Source organism: Eptesicus fuscus, chromosome 19, assembly GCF_027574615.1.
Source record: "Eptesicus fuscus isolate TK198812 chromosome 19, DD_ASM_mEF_20220401, whole genome shotgun sequence".
Classification (NCBI taxonomy): Eukaryota; Metazoa; Chordata; class Mammalia; order Chiroptera; family Vespertilionidae; genus Eptesicus; species Eptesicus fuscus.
The window spans coordinates 8,592,976-8,620,432 of NC_072491.1; the positions used below are offsets into that span (position 1 = coordinate 8,592,976).

General features: G+C 38.5%; 1 protein-coding gene across 1 annotated transcript; it reads left to right on the forward strand.

The window, feature by feature from the left end:
* Nucleotides 1-4,468: 4,468 nt before the first annotated feature.
* Nucleotides 4,469-27,160, forward strand: CIBAR1 (CBY1 interacting BAR domain containing 1). Its single transcript, XM_008148546.3, has 9 exons — nucleotides 4,469-4,595; nucleotides 5,035-5,269; nucleotides 8,099-8,167; nucleotides 9,159-9,260; nucleotides 12,199-12,204; nucleotides 13,414-13,518; nucleotides 18,938-19,051; nucleotides 24,399-24,518; nucleotides 26,083-27,160. Exons 1-9 carry the CDS (start codon nucleotides 4,570-4,572, stop codon nucleotides 26,170-26,172), a joined length of 867 nt encoding a protein of 288 aa, XP_008146768.1. The 5' UTR covers nucleotides 4,469-4,569; the 3' UTR covers nucleotides 26,173-27,160.
* Nucleotides 27,161-27,457: the final 297 nt, after the last annotated feature.

The window sequence follows — 27,457 nt, forward strand, 5'->3', positions numbered from 1 at the left end:
CAGAGGTGGTTAGGGGCAATCAGGCAGGCAGGCAGAGGGGTTAGGGGCGATCAGGCAGGCAGGCCGGCAGGTGATTGGTTAGGAGCCAGCAGTCCCAGATTGCGAGAAGCAGTCGGACATCCCCCAAGGGGTCCCAGATTGGAGAGGGTGCAGGCCAGGCGGAGGGACCCCCTCATGCATGAATTTTGTGCACCGGGCCTCTAGTTATATTAATAAAGATAATAGGATAATAATGTCTACCTTATGTTGGTAGGATGAGAATTAAATGAGTTTACAAAGTGCTGCAGCTGTTTAGCTCAAGTGTTAGTCATCAGTCGATGCCATACTTAAAAACAACAGGGAGGAACTGGAAATTGTCCACCGTGGTACCAGCACAGCTCATCTCTCTGACCTGCTCTACTTTCTGTCTTCGTTGTAGCAGTTATCGCCCTCTAACATACTACAGAATTGGATGATTTACGCCGTCCAGTATTCCTTGCCTGCATCGCATCACTAAGTAAACGCCAAGGGCACAGGGATCTGTGTTTGTTCTCTGATGCATGCCAAGCACCAGGGCAGAGGCTAGCACGCAGTAGGCACACTAACATAGCTGCTATTCCATGAACTTGCTGCCATTATTTTATCAACATCTATATAATCCTGGATGGTTAAAGTTTCAAAGAATTTCAAGAACAGCACATGCATTCTTCAACCTTTTGTAGGCTTACTCTGTGACAGACGTTAATCAAGGGGCATGGCGTACAAAATGACGACAGCACAATTTGAGATCAAGGAACAAGCAATCACAAAAACAAAGCATGTCAACATAGTAATGGAATTAAGAACAAAAGGTGAGGATTGAAAACGAGAGAGAGTGTACACCTCAGCAGCAGAGGCGACTGAGCTCTAAGGTGGGGGGGCGGGAGGGTGCTCTCTGGGCAGCACAGAGCATGTTCCAGTTCAGGAACATTTTGAAATAGCATCACCAAAGAGGACACTGTATCTGAGGGAGTAAGGAGCATAGGGTGCTGATGGTGGGAAAAGGAAATGTATTATAATTATTGGCTGCGAAGCTCTCAGGCATACAAGGGCCATGTTTGTGAGTATGGGTGTTACCACTTTTGGGGTTGGGTTTAGTTGGGTTGGGTTGGGTTTGAATGAGGCAAAACTACAAGCTGAGAGGGAAGGTACCAAGGAAAGGCAGGGAACCGGCTAGCAGATAAACCAGGTGGTTACAGGTAGATAATCCAAGAATAGATCAAGGAAAGAACCAGGAAATACAAAGAAAGGAGAGGAAGAGGAAGTCATGCGGAACATGGAAAGGAAATAACTATGGCTCTATTCTGTGTGGAGGTCCAACGTATTATAAAAGCGTTTTATTCAATTTTTAAAAATGTTTTATGGATCAGTGTATCAGAACAACCAGCAGGGAGGACCAACCAGAGGTAGGCTGGCAAGAACTGGGACAGCGAATAAGAAAAGTCCTCGGCCTGGGGCCAGACTAGAACCAGCTGGTGGCCTCTCAGGAACAACCTGAATGAGGAGGGTTTAACATTAATCCATTCTTGGCTGAGATGGCCCTATTGTTATGCTTGGATATCATTACAAATTTGTTTTATTTGATTTAAATATTTAAATTCCCTGGTTGCCTCAGCATAATCCTATCTAAAAAAAAAAGAGGGAATATGCAAATTGACCATCACACCATCACAAAGATGGCAGTGCTCATAGCCACAAGGTGGCGGCACCCAGTCCCCTCAGCACCCCCGGAGTTCCCCAGTCCTTTCAGCCCCACCGGGGGGTGGCAGGCACGTGGTGAGGGTGGGTCCGGCCGCTCCTTGTACCTGCTGCCTGAGTCCCACAGTCCTTTCAGCCCAGCTGGGGGGGGGGGGGGGGGCGCGCGGCAGGCGCACGATGCGGCCGGGCCCACCCTCAGCCCCCTCAGCTGCCCAGGGCCAGCCTGAGGCACAGGCTAGCCTTGGATGGTGGCTGCCCAGCCACCCAGGGCCAGCCCGAGGCTCAGGTAACCAGAGCCAGCTGAGGCTTGCGCTGCCAGCAGTGGCAGCAGCAGAGGTGTGATGGGGGCGTCGTCTTCCCCTGATCGCCGGGTCGCCTCCCGGACCGTGACAGGGGGCAGGCCGGGCTGAGAGACCCCCCTCCAGTGCATGAATGTTCATGCACCGGGCCTCTAGTCTACTCAATAAAGCCTTTTGATGTCTCTGAAATCTCACGTTGATCAGTCTCTCCTGGTATTAAGAAGGGGAACCTGAGAAGTGCCTCTTAACTCCCATTGCAGCCACCACCCTGATGTCCAGCGAAGGCAAGCCAGCCACAGAATGCTGTCCAAACAGACTATCCCTGCCTGGGTGTGCCACCCCTTCGAAGGCCAGGCAACGCACCCAGCGGGCAAGCACGCTGGCATCATATACAAGAAGGCCCGAGCTTACTGAATAAGAGAATGTTAGTCCAGCACCGGGTGTCAACAGTCACCATGTCCAGTCTTCCCACTCTGAGACCTCGTGGTGTTAGTTACACTGCCAGCTGGTAACTTACACGACTCGGCCACGTTGCCCCTAGGCGAGGCAGTTGTTATAGTGAGTTGAGGGAGAAAAAGGAAAGAAAAAAAAACCTTCCAACCAGTTACTCTGTACACAACATGATGAACTGGTTGATGGATGAATTTTTCCACCTTTTCTATTGTTTTTCTTGGCACAGTACAGAGGGCTCCACTCTCAATGATTTAAGTACTAAAGGCCCACCATTTAACACCATTCATTATCTTAGGGGTTAGGATTCTAACATGAATTTGGGGGAGACACAAACAAACATTCAGATCAGTCAGCAGCGGCTTTGAAAGGGTGGCATGATCTGATCTACATTTTTTTATTCTGCATTTGCAATGTGTAACTGTGGGCATGGAGAGGCCCGTAAAAAGGTTTGTAATAAAGGAGAACGATGGTAGTCGCTTGGATTACAGTGATGGAGAAGAAGGAATGACTCAGAATATATGTTTCGGGAGAGCAACTAACAGGAATTGCCAGTGTGCCTGGGGAAAAGAAAAAAAAAAGACTACTAGTTTTTTTACTGGAATAATCAGTAGTACCATTTTCTGATACGTGTAAATTAGGTCCAGCTAAGAATGGGGTTGGGGGAAGGGCAATTTGCCTACACTGTCCCACTCTTTGAACTGTTTTTCCCTCTTTCTTCAACTAGTCAGCCCCCTCCCAATCTTTGGATCTCAGCTCAAATGTCACTTTCTCAATGAAGTCCTTTTCCCCACAACACAGTTCAAACCAAACTTTTGTATTAAGTACATGCTCTCTTGGTGTTGTGTACTTTTTCCTAGTTACCTGTGCTATGTTGCAAAAGTGCCCATTAACATGTTACCTCTGTTGCCTCTTGAGGCCATCCCAGCTCATCCAGCCACCAGCAGACCCGCCAGCTGACTAAAACGGCCCAGCTGAGCAGACTGATAGAATCCTGAGTTAGCTCAAGGATTGTTGCATGCCACAAGGCTTTGTGTTGGTCTACAAAGCAGCAAAAGTTGAAACAGTAGCACATACCTCATTTGCAATATTATATATTTGTTTGGTAAGTGCCTATTCCTGCAGGAGATTGTGAGTTCTATAAGAGCAAAGACTCTTCTAATGTTCGATTACTACTCCATGCTCAGGGCCAGGCATGGTATCTGGAATACGCCAGACATTCATTCATTCGATAGGTAACTGGATGAAGGAGTAGACGGGGAGGGAACAGGTATTTATTGTAACATGAGAGGATTAGAGTTCTAGAAGAGAGGTCACCAAGGACTCAGGACATACATTTGTCCAAAACGAACTTTTATCAGTACATGGTACCCAAAAATACAAGTTTCAAATTGCAAGTCGTCAGGGGAGGTTTCTTGAGAGAGGTCAGGGTTGAAAAGGTGTGACTTGTAAGAGCAGCACAGATGAGGCCGAGAGGGCCAAAAGGACACGGGTGTTTAAAGGTAAAGAAAAGTCTCCTGTTCGTTATTTACCTCCAAGTACTGTTCCCGTTTAAATATCTGTCTCCTGGCGGGGAGCGCCCGGGGCGGGGGGGGGGGGGTCTTAGGATCTTTGAATTATTCCCAATGTCCAACACAATTTTTCCCCACAAAATAGGAACTCAATAAATACTTACAAGTGAAAAGTTGAAGATGAGGTGGTAAGCACTGCTCCCTCCAATGGCAGAGGCTCACATTTTCGGAGTGAGAATCGGACGAGTTGAGCAAATGTCTGCAGGCTAAATGCCGCCTAAGGAGACGGGACCCCACAGGCCTTCGGCTCCGCGGTTCTGGTGGGTGGGCCAGGGATTCTCCTCCTCTGCTCCCGCTCTGGCCCTCGACGCGCCGCCGCCCTGCGGGAACCTCACTCCGGGCTCCCGCCGACTCCGGCCTGGGCTTCCGGGACGCGCGCCGCGTTGCCGTGGAAACGCGGGGAGGGACGCGCGCGGCGCGCGGGGCGGGCTCTCGGGCTCCCGCAGCCGCAGCTCGCGCCCCGCGCATGCCCCGGCCCTGTCGGATCCGGTCGTTGGGCCCCGGTCCAGGGTCTCGGTGGCGTGCGAGGCGAGATGCTGAGGCGCAGCTTGGAACACCGGTAACCGCCCGAGCCCCAGCGGCCCCGGGGGGTCCCGCCCGCCGAGGCTCGGTGCGGGAAACGGATCCTCTCTCCGTGGGGCCTCCGCGCCGAATTCGAGCCTCGGCCGGCGGCGGGGGTCCTGCGCGCGGCGCCGTGGGGCCTACCTCCCCGATTCGGGGAGCCCCGGTTGGCAGCCGGGGCGTCGGGGCTGAGCTGCCCTCGCCGCCGCCACCCGCTGCGCTGCGGCCCCGGGAGCCCGGCCTCTCCGTGCGCCCACGCCGGCGGGACTGGGAGGCCGGGCCCGGAGGGGGCCGGGGGGACCTAGAGAAGGGGGATCCGCCTGGGAGAAGCTGCAGAATAACCCCGGGAGTGTTTGCCTATCAGATGAACGTGGAGACGAAGCCATCTTGTCCCTGTTGAGACTGATGTGCTTTTTGTGTGTCCCCTTTCTCTCTAGGGATGCTCAAACCAGACAGCTGCAAAATGCGGTCACCAACGTGGAGAAGCATTTCGGAGAGCTGTGCCAGATTTTTGCTGCTTACGTGCGGAAAACGGCCAGGCTGCGGGACAAAGCGGACCTCCTGGTGAATGAGGTGAACGTGTACGCCGCCACAGAGACCCCAAATTTAAAGCAGGGCCTGAAAAACTTTGCCGACGAGTTTGCCAAACTTCAGGACTACCGACAAGCAGAGGTACGGGGCGAGGGCACGGCGTCCTTGTTGGGCGTGAGCCCCGGAGTAGGTGGATGGAGGCTCCAGGAGGACCCCCTGGTCATCTGCCCTGGGGAACGCACGCGCTTCCTGATAAACCTGACTTGTCACGTCGGTGACGCTGTGTGAGTCTATTAAAGGGAAGCTTCCTGTTCATTTTGCCATTTTCAAACTAAACTTTAGGGTGTCTCGAAATCTTGACTTTCCCCATTTCCTTTTCCAACTCCTGGCCAAGGAGGGGGGTGTTGGGGAAGAAAGATGAGGTGCATGGCTTGTGTCTTGTGGTCAGGTAAGTGGGAAGTGTGTCTGGAGGTGGAAGATGTTGGGAATGCTCATGCCAGTCAGTAACAGACGGACCAGAGATCTTGGCTGTTTCTTTGCTCTGGGAAGTTGACCAATGTGTCACTGAGGGGGAGGGAGGGGCGCTGACTTATATCGTGAATGCCAGCCAGCGGTGAGACTTTGTGGTGGTGAAATGGTTTTCCTTCCAAAAGCCCAGTTTTTGCCTTTAATACCTCACAAGCACTTTCACTTATATTTATTTAGGTTTCAAGACAGGTTAACTTGTCAGAAGTTGTCCATTGCTTCTCTGGCCCTTTTCTCCTTAGTTATTTTGATCTTTTTTTTTTTTCTAAAGCCTAGAACAGAAATTTCAATTATAAAAAAAAAAAATGAGTATAATGATTTTTGAACCTATAATTGCTATTCATACAGAAATTTGAGTAGTTATGTTTGGGTGTACTTTTCTGGAAAACTGTTGAGTTTTGTCATACACTCCTTTTGTAATAAACAAGCAACTCTCACAGTTACACATAACTGGTGGCTTACTATTTCAGAAATAATTCCTACTGACAGATAACCCCAAAATCCCTTGTTAACCAGTCATTTCCATGTCCCTTTCTAGAAAACCTTTATGCTATTTATCAAATAGCAAAGTGAATTGATTCACATTTGTTCTCCTTTTTATTTCCCTTGCTTACCAAATGGTGGAGGTGCTAATGAACAAAAGGTAGGCGACAAAAAGGAGAACAGAAAAAAGCCTTGGCTAACCCTTCCACTGAGTCATCAGTGTATGGATTATTCAAAATGGTATAGACTAAACTATCCTGCATACTCATGGTTTTGACTTTGGGATTCCTAACATTGCAATGCTCAATGAGAACTTGATTTTCTTTGTTTTCCTAAAATCTTTTCAAATGAAACATTCAGATACATTTTATTTATAAGAGCTGAAGAAAAATCAATATGAAATGTACTCACTGATTATCTATCTAAACATGTATTAGCAATAAAAGCCCTTTTCCTGCTACAAAAGTAATAGTTGCTCTTAAACAGTTAAATACATGTCAGCTTGTATCACCTATCCTGAAAAAGAAAATTTTAATGTCCAGAAGTTATTTTTCTTATGCTATATATACTTGCTTTTTTTTAAAAAAAAAAATCCATTTCTTTAAAAATCTATTGGAAAAAGAATTGCCCAATATGTGATAAATACTATAATGTTTCAGAAGTGTTTACTTCTAAATAAAAGAGATCAACCGTACACTTGACAGCTCAGGAACACCAAAAAAATCGCAGCTAATACAGTGGTCTCTAAGCTTTCTTGATTTTGAGGTTTGTGTTGCTTTAAATGTTTCCAATATGCTGTATCTTTCAGCTTTGCTTTGCTTTTCTTATCTGGAAGATTGGGCTATTACATTTTGGAGAATATATATTTAAAGTACCCAACACTGTGCTAAACACACTCAAACTGGCAACTGTATTAAAATTTGAGATGTCTTACCGCTGGTGTGGCTCAGTGGTTGAGCCTTGACCTATGAACCAGGAGGTCACAGTTCAATTCCGAGTCAGGGCACATGCTCAGTCCCCAGTGGTGGGTATGTAGGAGGTAGCAGTCAGTGATTCTCTCTCATCATTGATGTTTCTATCTTTCTCTGCCTCTCCCTTCCTCTCTGAAATCACTAAAATTGTATTTTTTTATTTTTTTTTTTAATATATTTTATTGATTTTTTACAGAGAGGAAAGGAGAGGGACAGAGAGCTAGAAACATCGGTGAGAGAGAAACATCGACCAGCTGCCTCCTGCACACCCCCTACCGGGGATGTGCCCGCAACCAATGTACATGCCCTTGACCGGAATCGAACCTGGGACCTTTCAGTCCGCAGACCGACGCTCTATCCACTGAGCCAAACCGGTTTCGGCTAAAATTGTATTTTTTTAAAATGTTTGAATGCCTTAAAACTTACCCAAAAGCTACTTACTGTAAGGTACAAAAGTCATGCAGAGATGGTATGGCAAGAATGAGCTCCTTAGGCCGAAACCGGTTTGGCTCAGTGGATAGGGCGTCGGCCTGTGGACTCAAGGGTCCCAGGTTCGATTCCTCCGTTGCGGGCACATCCCCAATAGGGGGGTGTGCAAGAGGCAGCTGATCGATGTTTCTCTCTCATCAATGTTTCTAACTCTCTGTCTCTCTCTCTTCCTCTCTGTAAAAAATCAATAAAAATATATTTAAAAAAAAAAAAAAAGAATGAGCTCCTTGGAAACCTGAGGGATTTCCTTGCCATATAAGTACACGATTTTCTGCTTTCATGGTTACTGTACAGCTTAGCAGTTTTTTAATGTGTTTAAGGTTAGATTCTGAGTCTTATCAGTTCTGGTGATTACTGAAGATAAGTTGAACTGTGACATTTTAATTTGAAAATGTTTTCAATTTGTGTAGTAATTATTTTTAGGTTAAACAGCACAGCTTTTATTTCAGAATTGAAATTTTGCTCTATGTTTCTTTTCAGTTATATTTTATAATTTTAATAGGTTGAAAGACTTGAAGCCAAAGTAGTTGAACCATTGAAAGCTTATGGAACCATTGTAAAATTGAAACGAGTAAGTAAATTCATTATTTTTCTACTATTATTAGGTATCCTAGCAAAAAGTATAAGATTTCCAATAATTTGTTCTTTTGATAAAATTGAATGTAGTGTTTCATTTTTATATACTCTGAAGAGCTATTTCCTAGAACTCTGAGAATAAAAAGATGTTTTTAGTGAGCTTACTAAGTATACCACTGTAGCAACATAAAGCAATATTATGTTTATTATGGACACTTTTAATATTTATAGTCATGAAGACAATATGAACAGAAATTATTTTACTAAATACATATGAGTTTATACTTTTGTTTTAGAGCAGGTAATAAAATGTAGACTAAAAATGGGTATAGCAAAATTCTATTTTTTAATTGAGGTATAGTTGACATTAGTTTCACGTACACAACATAATGATTTGATAATTGTATATATTGTGAAATAATCTCCACAGTAAGTCTAGTTAACATCTGTCACCATAATTACAATTTTTGTGTGTGTGAATAGGGTTTTAAGATCTATTCCCTTAGCAACTTTCAAATATGCAATACAGTGCTATTAACTATAGTCACCATGCTGTACATTACATCCTCAGAGTCCTAATTTTTAAATAAACTTTTATTGAGGTATAATTTACATTAATAAAATTCTCCCGTTTTTAAGTCTTCATTGAATTTTGACAAATATGTATATATAACCACTATCAAAATTATATATGTGTAAATATATATATACATATGTATATATACTGAATATGTATATGTATCTGTGTTTACATGGTTATAATTTCGCATTGAAATTATCTGGTCATTGTCATTTTGAGAGGATATTAAAGAAATACATATGTGTGCATTGTCACATACAGACGTACACACTAATATTGCAGCAGTAATTCCTGTGGTAATGATGCCTGGATCAAACAAGACCATTCTCCCATTCTTAAATCAGAGTGTGTGTATTTTATTTCTAAAGTCACAGATAATTATTAACAAAAAAATGCCTATTTGCAGGATGACCTCAAAGCAACATTAACAGCAAGGAATCGAGAAGCCAAACAGTTAACTCAGTTAGAAAGAACACGCCAGCGAAACCCATCTGACCGACATGTTATTGTATCCTTTGAATTTTGATCTTTAAAAAAACATTTTGTAAGGTATGCAGTACAAAAGTAAATATATATGGAAATTATGCATTTCTACTTTTAAATGTGCAGAGAATCTATAATAAAAGCATAATATGCAAATCAGCCAAACAGCCAAACAGCAGAATGACCATCTGGATGACCTTCCGGATGAAGCCGCAGTTGCGGGGGCCGAGGCAGCCACCAGGGCTGCGAAAGCCTACTCTTGCACGAATTTCGTGCACTGGGCCTCTAGTTTGAATATAATGGTCGAAAAGAAATATGCATTCATGAATTTCCACAATAAAAATTAGATAATTTTAAAGAGAATACACTACGAATTCAGTCCCCTTATATTGTTTTTCACAATAGATATTCCAAAAATAAAACAACATACATGTAAATGTTTATAAAGAGTACAAGATTCTGAGATTTTTTTCAAATGATAATGACTATTAATTATAAAATTAAAGATCTATGATTAATTATAATTTAGCAATGCTATCTGCCCTATTTTTAAAAAAGGAAAGGAAAATTTTTTTTTTTTTTTTTTTTTTTGCCAAAATAATTCCCTTTATCTTAAAAAACAAAACAAAAACACTATATGAAACCAGTTAATGACTGCCAGTCAAAACCCTGAGGAGATTCAAAGAGTATAATTGATGTCCACAGCTGGGCACAAAGTGATCTAGATAGGAGTGTCTACTGTAACAAAGTTCTTCTGTTAGAATGACTGTTACTTAAACTGGATTGTGCCTTGTTCATGACTAAACAAAAGAATAGAAAATTGCCAGCGTCTGGGATAGGTGCAATTGTATAGAAAGTACTAATTTATCCCACTGCCTCTTTTTCCCATTTCTTATGTCTCCTTCCTACTTCCTTAAGGTTTTTACTGCCCAGCTCAGCCAGAAACCACCTGAGGAGTGGCTCTTTGGGGTCACTTGAGGTTCCAGAACACCTCCATTCCTGAGGGGAATCCCTTGAGCAGTGATTTGGGGCTACGCCAATTGCCTGGTCCTCCTTCCTTTGGACCAAAGGTACATATGCCCAACCTTGTAATAAACAAAAATGGGCAGCCACAGGGCTGGGACTACCCATTGGAGGCTAGGACAGGAACATCTAGACAGTACTTGAGGCTTAAGATCTGCAAACCAGAGACAATAGAGGTTGGGTTTTAAGTAAGTCAGACAAAGAATGCTAGAAAATGTATGACTGACAAACAGGGACTAAGGCAGAGGCCAGGGGATGTCACTAGTTTTTAAGAATTAAGTCAGAGGTCAAAATTTTGTTTTGTTTGTAGAAGAGTACATAAAGGCAGAAAAAAATGTTACGCCTGAAATCCTGAGTGGTTGGCAAGATTGAGTGAGAGGCATTAGTACTGACACTCAACCTCGAGAAAGGAATCTATTCCTAAAACACAGATGTTACTGACTTAGATGCTGTTCTTTAAACACTGCTGTGGAGGAAATAATCTTGTACCATAGATAAAACAGGTCTGCAGATTCACATGGGGAGAAAAATGCAACAACTGGATAGCTTATTGCTATAGGTGAATTGCTATGCTCACTGGGAAAGATCTGTGAATCCAATGGATTTTGACAACCTCAGACAAGAAAACAAAGAACAATCTACATATAAATGTGTTTGATATAAATATATATGTAAATATATTCAACCATAGCATCATAGAATATTAATCAGGATAGGCCCTTAAAATATATCAGACCATTCAAAAGAAGCACATTAAAGTTCAATACCTATTATATAAAAGCCTAAGCGACCTAATGACCGTTTGACCGGTTGCTATGACGCGCACTGACCACCAGGGGGCAGATGCTCAAGGCAGTAGCGGCCCCTTTCTGGATCCCCACAGGGCACGCCAAGGGACCCCACCAGTGCTCATGCACCAGGCCTGTAGTGTAAATTAAAATGGCGTAGCTCTGGTACAAGAGGGTAAGGTAAAGAAGAATCCTAGGGCTCTGCCTCCTCACTCCTTAAGACCAGGTGGCTTCTGAACAAGCTGCCTGGATCACAATTTAAAAACACCAATCTGACTCACCCCTTTATAAGCTGTTTTGCACTCATGAGATACACTGGTATTCATAAAGTCATATCGTATTTTAATCAAAACCATTTCCTACTCAAATCAGTATAGGATTTTGAAGAATTTTCCACAAAAAGAAGAAACAAATCTATATCCTCTTTGTTAAAAATAGCTGTGTAACTTTGGGCAAGATGTTAGGCTGGAATAAAAGGCTTTTAGACTTTAAGAAATAAAGAGTAGTTGCTGAGGGTGGTAGATTAAGATACTGATGTCACAATAGCTTCTGCTTCCCCATTTGTTCCTCCTTTAGCCAAATCTATATACCCTTCCAAAATCTAAAATGCAACTATCAGTAAGTGGGAAGGGGAAAGACGTGAATCAAAAGAAAGGACACGTAAAGAATTGCCTAAATCACAAATAATACTAAGAAATTAGTCCGCTTGAAACTCTCATTAGTAAAAGTTTAACATGCATCAAATATAAGAAATTTTTTCATTCTGATGAATCTTCTGGGGAGCTCTATTTTACTTTTGAATTTTCTGTGATGAAGTTACATTTTTTAAAATTCCGAGCCCAGTAACATAGAGAATTGTTTTTGGTTACTAGTTATGATTAAAGTTAAAAGTTTGTGTGGTTTTAAAAAACTTTACACCCTATGGCAAGTGCACACACACACACATAGGTATAAATGAATATATTTTTAAATGGTTAGTATCTTGAAATTGTTTAATTAACCTAATTGTAAGAGTATATAATCAGTATGTAGTTATAATTCATGTATAATTGTAAGAATATATAATTCTTTTAAGAGTACTAGTATATGATTTTAATTTATTGAAAAAATGTTCTCTTTGAAATGTATTTTTTCCTTTATGACAAATTTCAGTCACAGGTGGGTAATAAAATGGTGTGTCGAGATGGATCCTTAGAGTAAACCGTTTTACTTATTTCAATTTATACATTTTCTTGAAAAAGAAAGCAAGGGCTAAATGTCAATATTATGTGTCAAAAATGGTGGCAGATGCAAATTTTCCTCATGGATTAACTATTAAATGATTATATGCGACACTTTTGAGCAAATATAATACTAGCATAGGAAATTAAACTCTATTAAAAAGAACTTAATCAGAAAATTGGTCTGTCTTTTAAAATATCTATGTTACTGTTTAACAAAAACTCTTAAATATTTTTGGGCAACTGTTGTCCTTGAAAGAGCTGCTTTTTTAAAAGAAACACATGATAAGATTGGAGATGTTCTGCACTTTACAGAATTGCAGCCACAAGCTAATATATTGCTATTGACTCTTGAAATGTGACTAGAGTAACTGAGAAACCAGATTTTAAATTTTCATTTAATTTTAATAAATTTAAGTGTAAAGAACCACATATGGCTAGTGCCACCATTGATTGTACAACACAGATCTAGGAAATATAAGAACTTATTATGAGTATATGAAGTAAAGCATTAGACTTGTCATCTAATTTATTAGTTATTGGTATATATATTTCATGTAATAAGCATTAACTAATAGTAACAGTGTAATATTGTTAGCTTATATGAATATACAAATAGAAACTCAATGTAATATATATTTTACTCCACCTGATTAGAATATTACAGAATTAGAAATATTTAATGCATTTGGAAAACTAGAAATTTGAAAATACTCAAATCACAAGCCCTTTGTTTTGGGGGGAGACAGGGATAAAGGGGAGAGAAATGATGAGAAAAATAATATTATGGGTGGCACAGACCATGAAATACATGAAAGAAGTAGAAAAAAAAAGATAATTGTTTTATAGTAAATCATCCAAAGGTGATATAGGAGGGAAAATGATTTAGTAGAAACAAAGGGAGTTTTGTTTTCTTTTGTTTAAGATCATGAATCATGTAACTTCACAGATTTAACTTTATTTATTCTGCATGTGCTTTTTATATAGATCATTTTATTTTATGTAGCAAAAAATATTATCAGACATTTATACTGTTATGCCAAAAAAACCAATACTGTAATGGTAGTATTTACAAATTGACTCAAATTAATAGATTCTGACTTGATTTTTTTTTTTTCATATCTTTTGTTGGGCAATACTTTTGTAGGCAGAAACTGAATTACAGAGAGCTACAATGGATGCTACTCGAACAACTCGTCAGCTGGAGGAAACTATTGACAATTTTGAAAAGCAGAAAATAAAGGATATAAAGGTAATAAAGTAACTGTTAAGGTTAAAAACATGTTTTCTAACCTTTATGTTTTATTTAAATTTATGAAAAATTTAAACTACTGAATTTTTTATTTTTCAATTACAGTTGCCATTCAGTGGTAATTTATATTAGTTTTGGGTATACAGCATAGTGGTTAGACATTTATATAACTTACAAAGTGATTTCCCCCCCTCATCAGTCTTACACCCATCAGATACCATGTATAGTTATATTATTGACTACATTCCCTAAGCTGTACTTTAAATCCCCATGACTATTTTGTAACTGCCAATTTGTACTTCTTAAAACCTCCGCCTTTTTTACCCAGTCCTCACCTTGTGGGATTGCAAACTGGTGCAGCCACTATGGAAAACATTCCAGTGGTTCCTCAAAAAATTAAAAATAAAACTACCTTATGACCTAGCCATTCTGCTTCTGGGTATTTATCTGAAGAGATCCAAAACACTAATTCAAAAAGATAATATGCACCCCCTATGTTCATTGCAGCATTATTTACAATAGCCAAGGTATAAAAGCAGCTTAAGTGTCCATTGATAGATGAATGGATAAAGAAGAGGTGGGAAATGTATACAATGCAATAATACAAGCCATAAAAAAGAATGAAGTCTTACTATTTGTGACAACTTGGATAGATCTAGAAGATATTATGCTAAGTGAAATAAGAGAAAAAAAATCAAATATCATGATTATACTTACATGTGGAATGTAAAGAACAAAATGAAACAGAAACAGACTTATAGAGAATAACTTATTCTGATTTTTTTAGCCGAGTCTGTGTGAAAAAGACATTTAAAAATATATCAGATGTTAACTTTCTTATGGAAAAAAAATGGTATAAAGGGGCTACACATCCAACCAGAGACCAGATATTCAGCATTATATCACAAATACTATTTAATCAAAGGGAACATTTATTATGTTTTTATGTATCAGGCACTGTTCCAGGCACTTTATATAAATTATCTTTTAATCCTTACAGCAACCCCATGAGAATGAGGTGGCATTATCCATATTATCTAAAAAAAATAAGCAGAAGTATAAAGTAACTTATGCAGATATAGACAAAATTTGAACTATAAACCAATTACATATTTTAAAAATCTGTGCTTCCCATTATAATAAAAATACACTATTATTAATCTTTATAGCATAAAGATTTCTAATAACTACACATTTTAAAATAAATAAATTAGGTAAGGATAACCAACCATATAAATTTGAATCCATCGTGCCGAAACCGGTTTGGCTCAGTGGATAGAGCATCGGCCTGCAGACTCAAGCGTCCCAGGTTCGATTCCGGTCAAGGGTATGTACCTTGGTTGCGGGCACATCCCCAGTGGGGGGTGTGCAAGAGGCAGCTGATCGATGTTTCTAACTCTCTATCCCTCTCTCTTCCTCTCTGTAAAAAATCAATAAAAAATATATTAAATTTGAATCCATCGTGATAAGGTGTCACAAGAATTGCCTTAATTTATTGTAACACATCAGTCAGTTTGAAACCTTGAGAATCATGGAGTCCAGAAGGTCTTGGTGACTTTTTCATAGGCATCTTAGAAAGATTTGAGGATTGTTTATGACCAGATTATGTCCTTTAATACAAGTCATTTGATTTACAAGTATTTTTGTTATTTCACAGCTATTAACAAAGAAACATCCTGCTTTCAAAAAGTTATGTTTTTATCAATATGAATTTTCTGCCACTTAATTATATCATCATTCTCTACAATCTGTGAAACAAAATCCATTTGCACCTTTAATTTCTTTAATTCCCTGCCAGTGTCAAAAGATTTCAGAATTTCAGTTTCACTGATGGCCAGGTTCTAAGGTCTCCGGTTTGGTCCTGAGGACCAAAAAACCTTTTTGAAAACTCAATTCAGTCTTCGTTCTGCTGTGTAATGGTAGATTGCTACGCCTGACAAGCATCTCAGGAAGCTGCCCTGAGACAAGTGTCTTTACTGAGAGGGGAGAGTAGGAGCAGGATATAATATTTTGGCTTTAACCTAAAAAGTGAGAACGGAGACTTGGAGGTATGCCTGATTCCACTGCCACTTACGGGCTTCCTCCGTGATGGGAATCTGATTCCTTGTTCTCACCAATGTTCCTCAGGCCTGCAGACTTTTCCTTCACACATGGCCATTTGTCTCTGATCTTTGGGCTCATGACCTCTACAGGTGTTTTTAATTCCCTGAGCATCAGCAATCAAACTAGGCAAGAGTGAGTGCAGTATTCCCACTCAGTTTCTAATACCTGGGATTTCCTGAAGAAATAGGACACGGAGCGAGGGCCTGCTCAGTGGAGGGTGCACAGAGAAGAAAAGGGCTTCCAAATTTTTCTTTGCCTGCTGTATCATGCCCCTGGAAGAGGGAAGGCTGGTGACCACACACTCAAAAAAGGAGGACAGGGGGACGAGGACAAATATGTGATACCTTAATCAATAAAGAAATTAAAAAAAAAAAAAAGGACATGAAGAAACCCCTTTTTTAAAACTTCATACACCATGCAATTTACCCATTTACAAAGAGTGTTATCATATTTTCAGATCTGTGCAACCATCACCACTCAATTTTAGACCATTTTCACATTTCATCATCTTTGAAGTGAAATCTAGTACACTTTAGCTTTTACCAACCTGCTCTCGCCCCCGCCCCCGCGCCCATCCCCCCCCTCCGTCCCCCACCACACACACACACACACACACACACACACACACACACACACACACACACAGTCCTATCCCAGTCCTAAACCACCACCTCTACTCTCATGTCTGAATTTGGCTATTCTATTTTAGAATGGAATCCTAAAATACATGATTTTTGTAGGAGTTTCCTTTACTTAGCATAACGCTTTCAAGATTCATCCATATTTGTAGCATGTGTCGGTACTTCATTCCTTTTTACAGCTGCATCTTCCATTGTATGGGTATTGCCACATTTTACTTATCCACTCCTCAGGTGATGGACACTTGGGTTGTTTATACCTTTTGGCTATTATGGTTATAAGTCATCCTAGTGAGTGTGATATAGTATTTCACTGTGGTTTTGATTTACATTTCCGTGATGATGTTTATTAGCCATTTAGTTTATCTTCCTTGAAGAAATGTCTATTCAAATTCCTCACCCATATTTGAATTGGGTTGTCTTTATATTATCCTATATAATAAAAAGGTAATATGCAAATCAACCAAACAGTGGAATGACCAGTCACTATGATGCACACTGACCACCAGGGGGCAGACGCTCAACGCAGGAGCTGCCCCCAGCACGCAGCAGGCCAACCTCTCAGTCCCTTCTCCCAGCCAGCAGGCTCCAATTACCCAAGGCAAATGGGGACCCAGGGATGGCAGGGGGCGGGGCCGGCTGCTGGGAAAGATGGCCCTGATCACAGGCCAGGCCTAGGGACCATACCCATGAAGGAATTTCATGCGCCAGGCCTCTAGTATTGAGTTATAAGAGTACTTTGTATAATCTGATACAAGTCCTGTATCAGATGTATGATTTGCATTATTTTCTCCTGTTTTGTGGCTTCTTTTCACTATCTTAATGGTGTTCCTTGAAGCATAATTTATTTTTAATTAGTCTGTTTTATTATATATCATTGCAATAGGATTTATATGCTAATGCTTTAACTTAATGTGAGTTAAGAGAGTAGTATCTCTAAACAGAATTCTACCAGCAAAAGTTAACTCAGAACAGACTTCTCGGGGCGTTTTTACAGTTTTATATACTTTCGACAGTCCAATGTATGTTTTTCTTTTGTTGCTCATGCTTTTAGTGTCGTATCTAAGAATCCATTGCCAGATCTGAGATCATGAAGATTTATCCCTGTTTTTTTTCTAACCGATTTTAGTTTTTATTTCATATCTTTGATCCATTTGAGTAAATTTTTGTATATGGCATGAGCTAAAGGTTAAAACTTCATTTTCTTGTATGTAACTATCCAGTTGTCCCGATACCATTTGTTGAAGAGACTATTCTTCCTCCAGTGAATAGTTTTGACACCCTTGTTGATCTTTTAGATATTTAAATCAGTTGTTATGGTTTTGTTTCCGGACTCTTGTTCTTTCTTTGATCTATAGGTCTATCCTTATGCCAGTACCATACTATCTTGATTAATTAGCAATATTTGTATTAAGTTTTAAAATCAGAGTGTGTGTGTTCTTCCTCTTTGGTATTTTTTTTTAATGTATTTTATTGACTCTTTACAGAGAGGAAGGGAGAGGGATAGTTAGAAACATCGATGAAACATCTATCAGCTGCCTCCTGCACACCCCCAACTGGGGATGTGCCCACAACCAAGGTATATGCCCTTGACCAGAATCAAACCTGGGACCCTTCAGTCTGCAGGCCGACACTCTATCCCCTGAGCCAAACCAGTTAGGACCTGCTTTGGTATTTTTAAAGATTGTTTTGCCTACTCTGGACCTGTTGTAATTCAGTATGAATTTTAGAATCAGTTTGTCAGTTTCTATAGGAAGTCAGCTGGAATCTGATAGGGATTGCATCAAATCTGTAGATCATTTGGGGGAATACTACCATTTTAATCCATTAACATGAGATGTTTTCCAATTATATGAATCTTCCTTAATTTAACAATGTTTGTAGTTTTCCTTGCCTATGGATTATCTCATCTCTGTTTAGATCAACATGTACATCTTCATTCTCTTTGCTTATAATCTTCCTTGTCATAAGTTGTCAACATGTTCATAGAGATTACCTACACAGTTTATTTGTAAAGGAAATATTGTTTCCAGCAAGAACAACATAGTACAATGAGCAAGAGCTATAACTTCTGAAGACTCAGATTCAAGCCTTAACATTCCAATTGAGCAACACTGGGCAAGTCATATATTTGTAAGCTAAAAAGCTTTATGCAAATGTATGATGCTATTATCAGTAGTAGAAATATCATTATTACCACGTAATTCCTTTGTTGTTAGAGAATGTAAGTAACATATAATAAAAAATATGGTGGGATATAATTCCTGTCGAAAAAAACATTCTATTGTTTAAACATCAGTTGTAGTTGATAAAATACCAGCTTCAGAACTGAGCTGCTTTACCTAATACTTATAGGCATGTGGCAACAGTACATAATGGCATACATTTAACCCAATATTTTTTATTACAAGTGTCAATTACAAGGCATAAATAGAACTGACTAAAAAAATAAGAGGTAAGTAAATGGTAAGGTAGGAAATATTTTGCATAATTTGAAGGTTTTGCTGCAAAAGGTCTTACAACTATTTTTATTTGCCCTGTAGTAAAAAAAAAAAAAAAAAAAAAAAGGTACCTCTGTATTCCATAAAATGACAAGACTATATAGTAAGGAATAACTTCAGTACATTCACAATGCAATTTTTATGATTGTTTAAATTCAGATCTTTGTGTTTTTTTAGACTATATTTTCAGAATTTATCACCATTGAAATGCTGTTTCATGGCAAAGCTTTGGAGGTCTACACTGCTGCCTACCAAAATATACAAAAGATTGATGAAGAAGAAGATTTAGAGGTAGGATTTTGTCTATCTAAGCTTAGAACTACTATTAGTATGGAAATTTTTAAAAGAGACCATTAGTTTATTTGGGTAAAAATATCTTAAATTAGAATTCTACAATGGTTAATTTGTTAATTTTGTTATTGTACTGAATACATAGCAGTTCCAAATAGCTGAACTCGTATGATTTTACTCTGTATTTTTAACTTTGCAAGTTAACCACAGTAAAGTTCTAAGAGATAACTTAATACCAGTAAAATATAATCTAAATAAAGCCATTACATGAAATAATGCATCATTTTAATATAATGGTAATGTCATTTAAGTGTGCTAAAGCATTCACTGATTTGAACTAACATCTGAGTGTTTACACCATGCACAGTACCCAAAGCTTTATGTGCATTTTCTTATTCACTCCTTAATCCTGTGAGGTAGGTGCTGTTATTATTCTCATTTTAGAGCTACAGAAACAGGATTAGAGGCTTTAAATAACTAGTCCATGGACACTTAGCTAGTAAATAGCAGAATCAGGATTCTAACCAGTTTTCTAGGACTTCATTAGTAAGCCATGAAATAAACACAGGTATGTGTATATATGTATATGTGTGTGTGTATTATACTAGTATATATGGCTTGCTTTGTATTGATAGTTAAACACAAATAAATCTGATTGGCCAACTAACATTAGAGCAATTTAATATCAAAACCTGGCTACAATAAGCATATCTGAAGAATTTATGTATGTCCTACCCTCTTACCTTCCAAAGGGAGTGGGAGGGGAGGCACAATAGTATTTTTGCTAAAATAGATAAAATATTCGAGATATACTTTGTACGTATTATCTCTACAGTAGAAGTGAAAAAGGCCATGCGTTCTCAAGATATAACTAGAATTCTGTAGTAAGTGGTGGAATTTGGGAGTGTCTGCCATTTGACAATTTTGAAGATTCCCCCGATTTCTTTTTTACTGACTTAACTTTTACAGGCTTTATACTACTCCACTGGTTCCAGGAAATTTAATAGAGTAAAACCAGATTATATGAAAAAGGTACATGGGATTTAGTTCGTGTAGTTTTCCAATGCCAAAATCTGTTTTGTTACTCATACATGATCATATTTATATTTACTATTTGTCAATAGATGGACACTTCCTAAGTGTCCATTTCTTCCAAGTACTAAAGCTGTTTCTTCATTTTCACTTTTCATGTCCTATGTTTTTAAAACTAGGTTATCAAGCTTTTATCTGTCATTTGTGGAATAAAATAGCAAGTGTTTACTTTGGCCCAGTTACTGATCTATGCACTTTAATCCTTCCATCAACTTTGATGAAAGTACTTATTGTCCTTTCTATGGATGAGAAAACTGAGACACAGTGAGGTTAAGAAACTTCCAGAGGTTCCCATAGCTAGGATCCAAATCCCTTATAGTAGACACTTTTTATCCTCTCCATTATACTGCCAGAAGCGTGGTTCTTCATGAGTGACACGAACCATTTCCTGCAGAAACAATGCTGCATCGAGTAGCAGGTTCAGAATTGATCCCCCACTTTTCCTGTAAGACTGGAGTCCTTTACAAATATTTTCATTCTCCTTTTTCTAATACCCTTGACATGCCATTTAACTGACACTAAAGTTCCTTCAGGTCCTTTGGACCCCAGGATTTTCCTCATTCCAGAGGTCCTAAGATATATTTTTGTCACAGCACTTGCTTTACAACTTCTCTTACCACTGTTTTTAATCAGCTAGATAGGTAGCTTGTGGGAGGAGCAAATCATAAAAAATTAAAGCTCTCAGGGCTGTGTGGTAGATGCATCATAGTAGGTGCATTTTTTAGTATCTCTCTCCCACTGTTTAATGGGAAAATGTTGAGCAAGTTAATTTTTCCACACTTCAGCATCCTCATCTCTAAAACAGATTCTTGTGGCACTTACCTCATAAAATGTTTATTCAACAACTGTTTACTGAGCACCTGATATAAGCCAGGCACCATTCTAAGTGCTGAGGATTTAGCCTTGTAAGTTGGAAACGGTCCAACTTGTCAAAGCAGAAACTTAAAAATCTACCATGGAGTTAAGACAATTAAAAAAATATACTTTGTAACTAAATTTTGTAATGCAGTCAGTCTCATAGAGAAAATATACAGTGTGCTGTGAGTGAAATGTGATGGAGGATTCTAAATAGTCTGAAGCATCAAATAAATGATTTAATTAGAAGCTTGAGGATGAGGAGAATGCCTGGCAACAACTTTTAGGCACAGGGTATAGATATACAAAGGTTCTGAGGCATAATGAATTATAGGTATAAACTATTACTATTATGCCATACAGAAATTGTGGAGAAGAGAGGACAATAGTCTGGGAGAGTTATAGAACCAAAGTAAAATTATATCAAACAAATACTGAGAAGAGGAAGTATCCTTTAAATGCAAGGTTTCTTGGAATCAAGTAGAGAAAATATGCAGCGAGGGACAGAGAAATTGATATTCTTATTAGGTAGTCCAGGCTTCACCATGACTTATTCTGGCAGCACCTCATTTTCCAGTTAGGCATCTAGCTATATCAAACCATCTTACTTTATTTGTACTTCACATAAAAAGTACTGTCAGGCCCATTTTCTCTGTGTAGTCACTTCAGAGCATATTCAGATCTTGGGATTCACTCCTAGAAGAGTTCTTGGACCATACTGAAAAGTGCATTATTGCCAATAAATCTGTTGTTTTGCAGTAAGAGATTAATATTTAACTGGTTTAAAATTTTATCCCAGGAGTGTATATTGTCTTCTACTTCCTACATTTTACTTCATTTTGCTAGAAAAGTTTAAAAAATAATGTTCTAACAAAACATATGTCCCTTCCAAATATTAGTTGATAAGTCATCCAGTTTCTATATCACACCAGGATGCCAATGTTCCATGTCTGGCACCAAAATACAATTGGGTCCTTGGTAACCTGCTAAATAACCTAATTAGCATGCCTGAATTTCCCTAAAACACAAGTCATGCCTCTTAAGTTTCATTCCCTGATTCCTTTTGTGTTCTGTACCTCTCTAAAGGTTAAAGGAATGCATAGATGTCCTCTAGTTTGGTTCTCCTTTCCCCAAAAAACTTCAGAATTAAGTTCATGTTAACATCACTAATTTACCAGGTCATCGCCGTCTTCAGCTAGGAAAATGTGCAGATAAAACAGGGCTCCTTGCAGGGGTGGGAACTCTTTTTTTCTGCCAAGGGCCATTTGGATATTGATAACCTCATTCACGGGCCATTTAAAATTAACAACTTAAAAACTAGCCTGCTATATTTGGTCAGACAATTTCATTAACTCACCCCTAATGCCTTGGCAGGGCCAGACCAAATGATCTCGTGGGCCTTATATGCCCGTGGACCAGACGGTCCCCACCCCTGCTTTAGAGGAACTTAAAACTAGTTGTGGAGACATATGTAATTACAAAACAGTGTGATAAAAGCTATACTGAGTGTGTGAACAGTGGGAGCTACTGACTAGAGAATAGGGGAAAGCAGAAGATGGAATCTGACTTGGCTTTTGAAAGATGAGTAATTTTACTGGAATTTCAGGATGAGAAACCAGCATTCATTGCAAAGTGAGAGTACAGCATGTTCTGCATGTAGGTATATAGGCTAGAGTGAAGAGTGATGGGTAGGTTTGGGTGATCTTAAGCCTTGGATGTCACTGAAGACATTTGGACTCTGGTAGTCAGGAGCCACAAAATTTTTTGGTATAGGAATCATATTTTGGTCTTTAGTAAGACAATTCCAAGTAAACCATAAAGAAAAATGCATAGTCAAAAATTAAAACAGAAATAGCTCAGGTGAGAAATTGAGAATGATGCCCAGCTTCTAGCTCAGTCTACTAAATTTGTGGTAATGTCTTTCATTATAAAGATAAATCTAGAGAGATACTGTCCAGTATATTAGGCATGTGTGGCTATTTAAGATTAAATTAAAATTAAAGGCTCAGAAGCCACATGCAGCCTTTTTGGACATCCTAAAACAGTAAGCATTTCCATCATTGCAGAAAGTTCTAGTTGACTGCTGGTCTAGGAGAACAGAAGACACTGGGAGTACAGATACAACTGTCAGAAGAGAGTCCATAGAGAATGGTTGAAGGGTAGCCATTAAACACTGCAAATAAGATCTTTCAGAGAAAGGTGTCAAAAAAGGAAAAGTGACCCTGACCAGTTTGGCTCAGTGGATAGAGCTTCAGACTTAAGGGTCCTGGGTTCAATTCCAGTCAAGGGCACATGCCCGGGTTGCAGGCTCCGTCCCCAGTTGGGGACGTGCAGGAGGCAGCCAGGCAATGATTCTTTCTCATCATTGATGTTTCTCTCTCTCCCTCTCTGAAGTCAATAAAAATATATTTCAAAAGAAAAAGGAAAAGTGGCCTAAGGGAAACCCTTTAAAAATATTTACCGTGGAAGGGATATGAAGGAATAGGGTAGCTGGCACAGGGAGTGTAGCAATGGCATGCATGGAAGTTTCAGTACAAGGTCAGTGAAAAGGACGAAAGAATAGTGAGTTTTTTGGCAAAAACAATTTCAGTGGAAGGTGATCGCTTAATTGTAGTTTATTGACAAAAGAATGGAGAAGTAGACTATTTGAGAAGTTTCTTAAGGAGTAAAGTTGTATCTTGAAGTTGACTACAAACAGGAGAGGGAAAAAGATTGATCTTGAACTTGTGTGCTGGAGAGGGAATCTGTGGAGAAATAAAGCCTTTTTGTTGGTTTGGTTTGAAATTTTGGACAAAGGAAAAATACACCTTTGAAAGAATCAGAATATTTACTTTTAAAAAAAGATGAGGTGAAGGAAAAAGGGAAGGAAGTTGAAGAAATTACATCTGGTAATCTTACCCATAGATCTACATGTTAGAGAAATGGGGAAGAGAAAAGATACAGATAAGGAGAAAGGACTGAAAGTAATGGCAGTCCCGATCCTAGTGAGACTGGAATCCATAAATTACAGTGGTTCCAATTTACTCTGATGTGCTGTACTACAGCGAAGTTAAACAGTAAGAGTTGAGGACCAGCAGAGCAGAGAATCAAAGGGGGGACTTGCAGCCTTCCAACTGGATTGCATATTCTTTGAGGGTAGGAACTTGCACTTTTTCCCAGGAAAAGCTCAAGTGATTGTTTCAGGGCTCATCATCACATATGGTCCAAATAGATTTTTTTAGCCTTCATCTTTACAACTTAAAATATTTTTGGTATTTTCGTTTTGTTTTAAATGTACAATAAATAATAGAAATTTTGTATCGGGGAATTGAGGTGGGTGCTTTTAAAAAATAACATGTAAGAAGAATTTAACATGGCTTTCTAGATTTCCATTGTTTAATATCTCCTTTCATTGCAACAGGTTTTCCGAAATTCTCTGTATCCACCAGATTATTCATCTCGTTTAGATATTGTAAGAGCAAATTCAAAGTCACCACTTCAGAGATCACTGTCAGCTAAGTGTGTATCTGGAACAGGACAGGTGAGCTAGAAACCATAATTTAAAAGAATTTGAGCTGCTGCCTTTGGAATTGTTCAGTACTAAAAATACTTCCCTTAAGTCATCTAACCTCCTATAACTACCCTTTCTTGTCTCTTAGGTAAAATGATGTCAGACTGCACTAAGTGCAGCTCTGTTATTTCTTATTTTACTGTGTATACTATAACACATAATATTCTCTAAAGCAGAACACTTCAGAGCAAAGATGGAAAGCACAGGAGAATGCTAATCTAAATTTGTTCTCTGGTATAGTAAGAAGAGCAAATTCTCAAGTAAAACTGCTTAGGGTTTAAGCCCCACTATAATGATTAGTAATTATACCTAAAAAGGGCTTTTCCTGAGCATTATCATAGATCCAGAAGCACAGATCTTCAGAGTGCCAATTTTCTCATTTCTTCCATATCCAGAAAGTCTAAATTACCTGGTATGTACTAGTAGAACAGGACGAGGTCAACCACCTTTTTCTCTAAAGGACCACAGAGAAAAATAGATTTTGTGGGCTATATAGTCTATGTCCCTCTGTCCCAACTAAGAGCAACCATAAACAATACATTTTAAAAAACCAAAATGGTCCTGGCCAGTTTGGCTCAGTGGGTAGAGCATCGGCCTGCAGACTGAAGGGTTCCGGGTTCAGTTCCAGTCAAGGGCACATCATTGATGTTTCTCTCTCTCCCTTCCTCTCTGAAATCAATAAAAATATTTTTTAAATAATTTAAAACATAAAAAATGGCTGTGCCATAATAAAACTTTATTTTTTAAAGAAGAGACAAACTGGGCCATAGCTTGCCAACTTCTAATTGAGAGAGCTGTGTTTTCATATCTTGCCTTCAGAATTTAAAATTGAGCAAAATACTTTCTTGGGGCCAGACAACTTGGTGGTGGAGGGGGTAGTATTGGTCTGTGCCTTGTCAAGATGTTAAGCATCACTAGTCATTACTAACAAGAGACTAGTAACACCACACACCCAGTCTGACAATTAACAGTGTCACCAGACATTGCCAGATGTCCCCTAGGAGGTATAATCACCCTCAGAAAGGTTTGAAACAAGATGACCCAAGTGATAATAGTAAGGACTTCACGCTAAGTGATGAATTCAGTTTATCAACTCATTCCATTTAAATCACACTATTTTTAAAGTTTAATCTTTCAGTTGCCTCATTGAAATATCCTTGTTTTTGCTATCCCTTTAATCATTCTCAAATACCTGTTTTGAGACCCAAGAATTGTTTAACCTAAACTTTTTGACATTCATAATATACTGAGACTACTTTTTTCTGAAAGTATTTTGTTATTGAAGTACTGGTATCCAACTGGAATGATTAATTTCACATTTTTATTCAAAAAATAACAAGTGAAAAATCTTTTGACTGTTTTTTACCTTAAAATACAGTAATTCATAGGGAATTTTCATTACTAAAAATTATTACTTATGGACATTTTTCTGAAATATTTGTCCTATGTACCATTCTCTTTTAGGGCATTTTAAGATACCAAGCATGTAAAAATATTTTTAAGTGAGAATTCTTTAAAATGTGCTTTTTAACAGGTACCCACTTGTCGACTAAGAAAGGATCAACAAGCAGACGATGATGAGGAAGAGGATGAAGACTTAGATGTAACAGAAGAAGAAAATTAATTTTCTTAAACTTCACATTTCCATTTTTATCTTAAATGCCTTGGAATCCAGAACTAAATTGTAAAACTTTATACTGGCTTGATACATCAAACTTCAAAATGAAATCCTTCTAGAAATGTAAAATAAAGGAAATTTATGTTGACAAAAAATGGAGGCTTTAAAAAACATTACACACCAGTCATTTCAACATCCTGTCTAGCAGTATGTGATCATTTTGTATAGGTTCCTTTTTTTTTTTTCAAAGACTATGGATTTTAAAAGTATTTCATATTTATGCACTATATACCTAGTTGAGGTTGCAATAGTAAATAGGTGACAAAAGAGAAAAATATTTAACAATTCCACTGGCTTCTTCTAGGTTAAGATACCATGCTTTCATTATCAAAAAAGGGTCCTTACTCATTCTGATTAAATATAAATTCTATTCCATTAAGCCTTAATCAAAAAGGCATCTTTTTTTCTTTTTCACTTTTACTAAAACCTGAAATTTCTTCATTTAATACATAAATTTACTTTTCAACAAGAGTATAATCACTCTTGATTAAAAGTAATGGAAGTCTAGGATATCAGTGTTTTACAACTATACATATAGTATGTATTTCAGCTTTAAAAGGAGTGCCATATTTAGCCTGATTCTGGTTTTAAAGCAAAACTATCATACTTAAGTTGTCATGGTACTACAACTTCTAGGAACCTGTAATTTGGTGAAATGTTGCCTATGAAAGCATCATGAAAAACCATAAATCATTAAAAATTCTATGAAAAATGCTACCAAATTACCACCTAATAAAATTGTTTTAAATTTTCACACTTACTCCTGAAAATTTAAAACAATTTAATCAGAGCCTTTCAGTATGCTGCTGCTTTTGTTTCTTTGGATAGGACATTGTACTTTATTTCATGGGTCCCAATCAGGCATATAAAAACTATGAAATTTATAAAATCATTTGGGAAAACTACAGAAAAATAAAGACTTTCTAGAAAGCTTTTTTGACTGTTATTCATGGTTCTGTTCTTAACAAAGTACTGCTTCCTGAGAAAAATCCCATATGGTAAAATTACTTCAGAACTTTAAAATATTCAACACATTATAAAATCCTAAATTGATATTCTTAAGAAATTGAGGATATTATTGCATTTTTATGTCCCAGTATTTAATTTTGGTGTTGAACTTGAGAAAAAAAATCAGGGTTATAGTATTTATTTTGCTGCTTACAATGGCAAGTCACTTTCTCTTGAGCATCGGTTGCCCTGTCAAGTCAAAACTGATATAAAAAACAATTAG

Excerpts from the sequence above, each read along its gene's own strand:
- CIBAR1 (XM_008148546.3), top strand. The coding sequence starts at position 4,570 with ATGCTGAGGCGCAGCTTGGAACACCG. Across the intron at positions 4,596-5,034 it reads AGGCGCAGCTTGGAACACCG|GGATGCTCAAACCAGACAGC; the intron begins GTAACCGCCCGA and ends CTTTCTCTCTAG. Across the intron at positions 24,519-26,082 it reads GTGTATCTGGAACAGGACAG|GTACCCACTTGTCGACTAAG; the intron begins GTGAGCTAGAAA and ends GCTTTTTAACAG.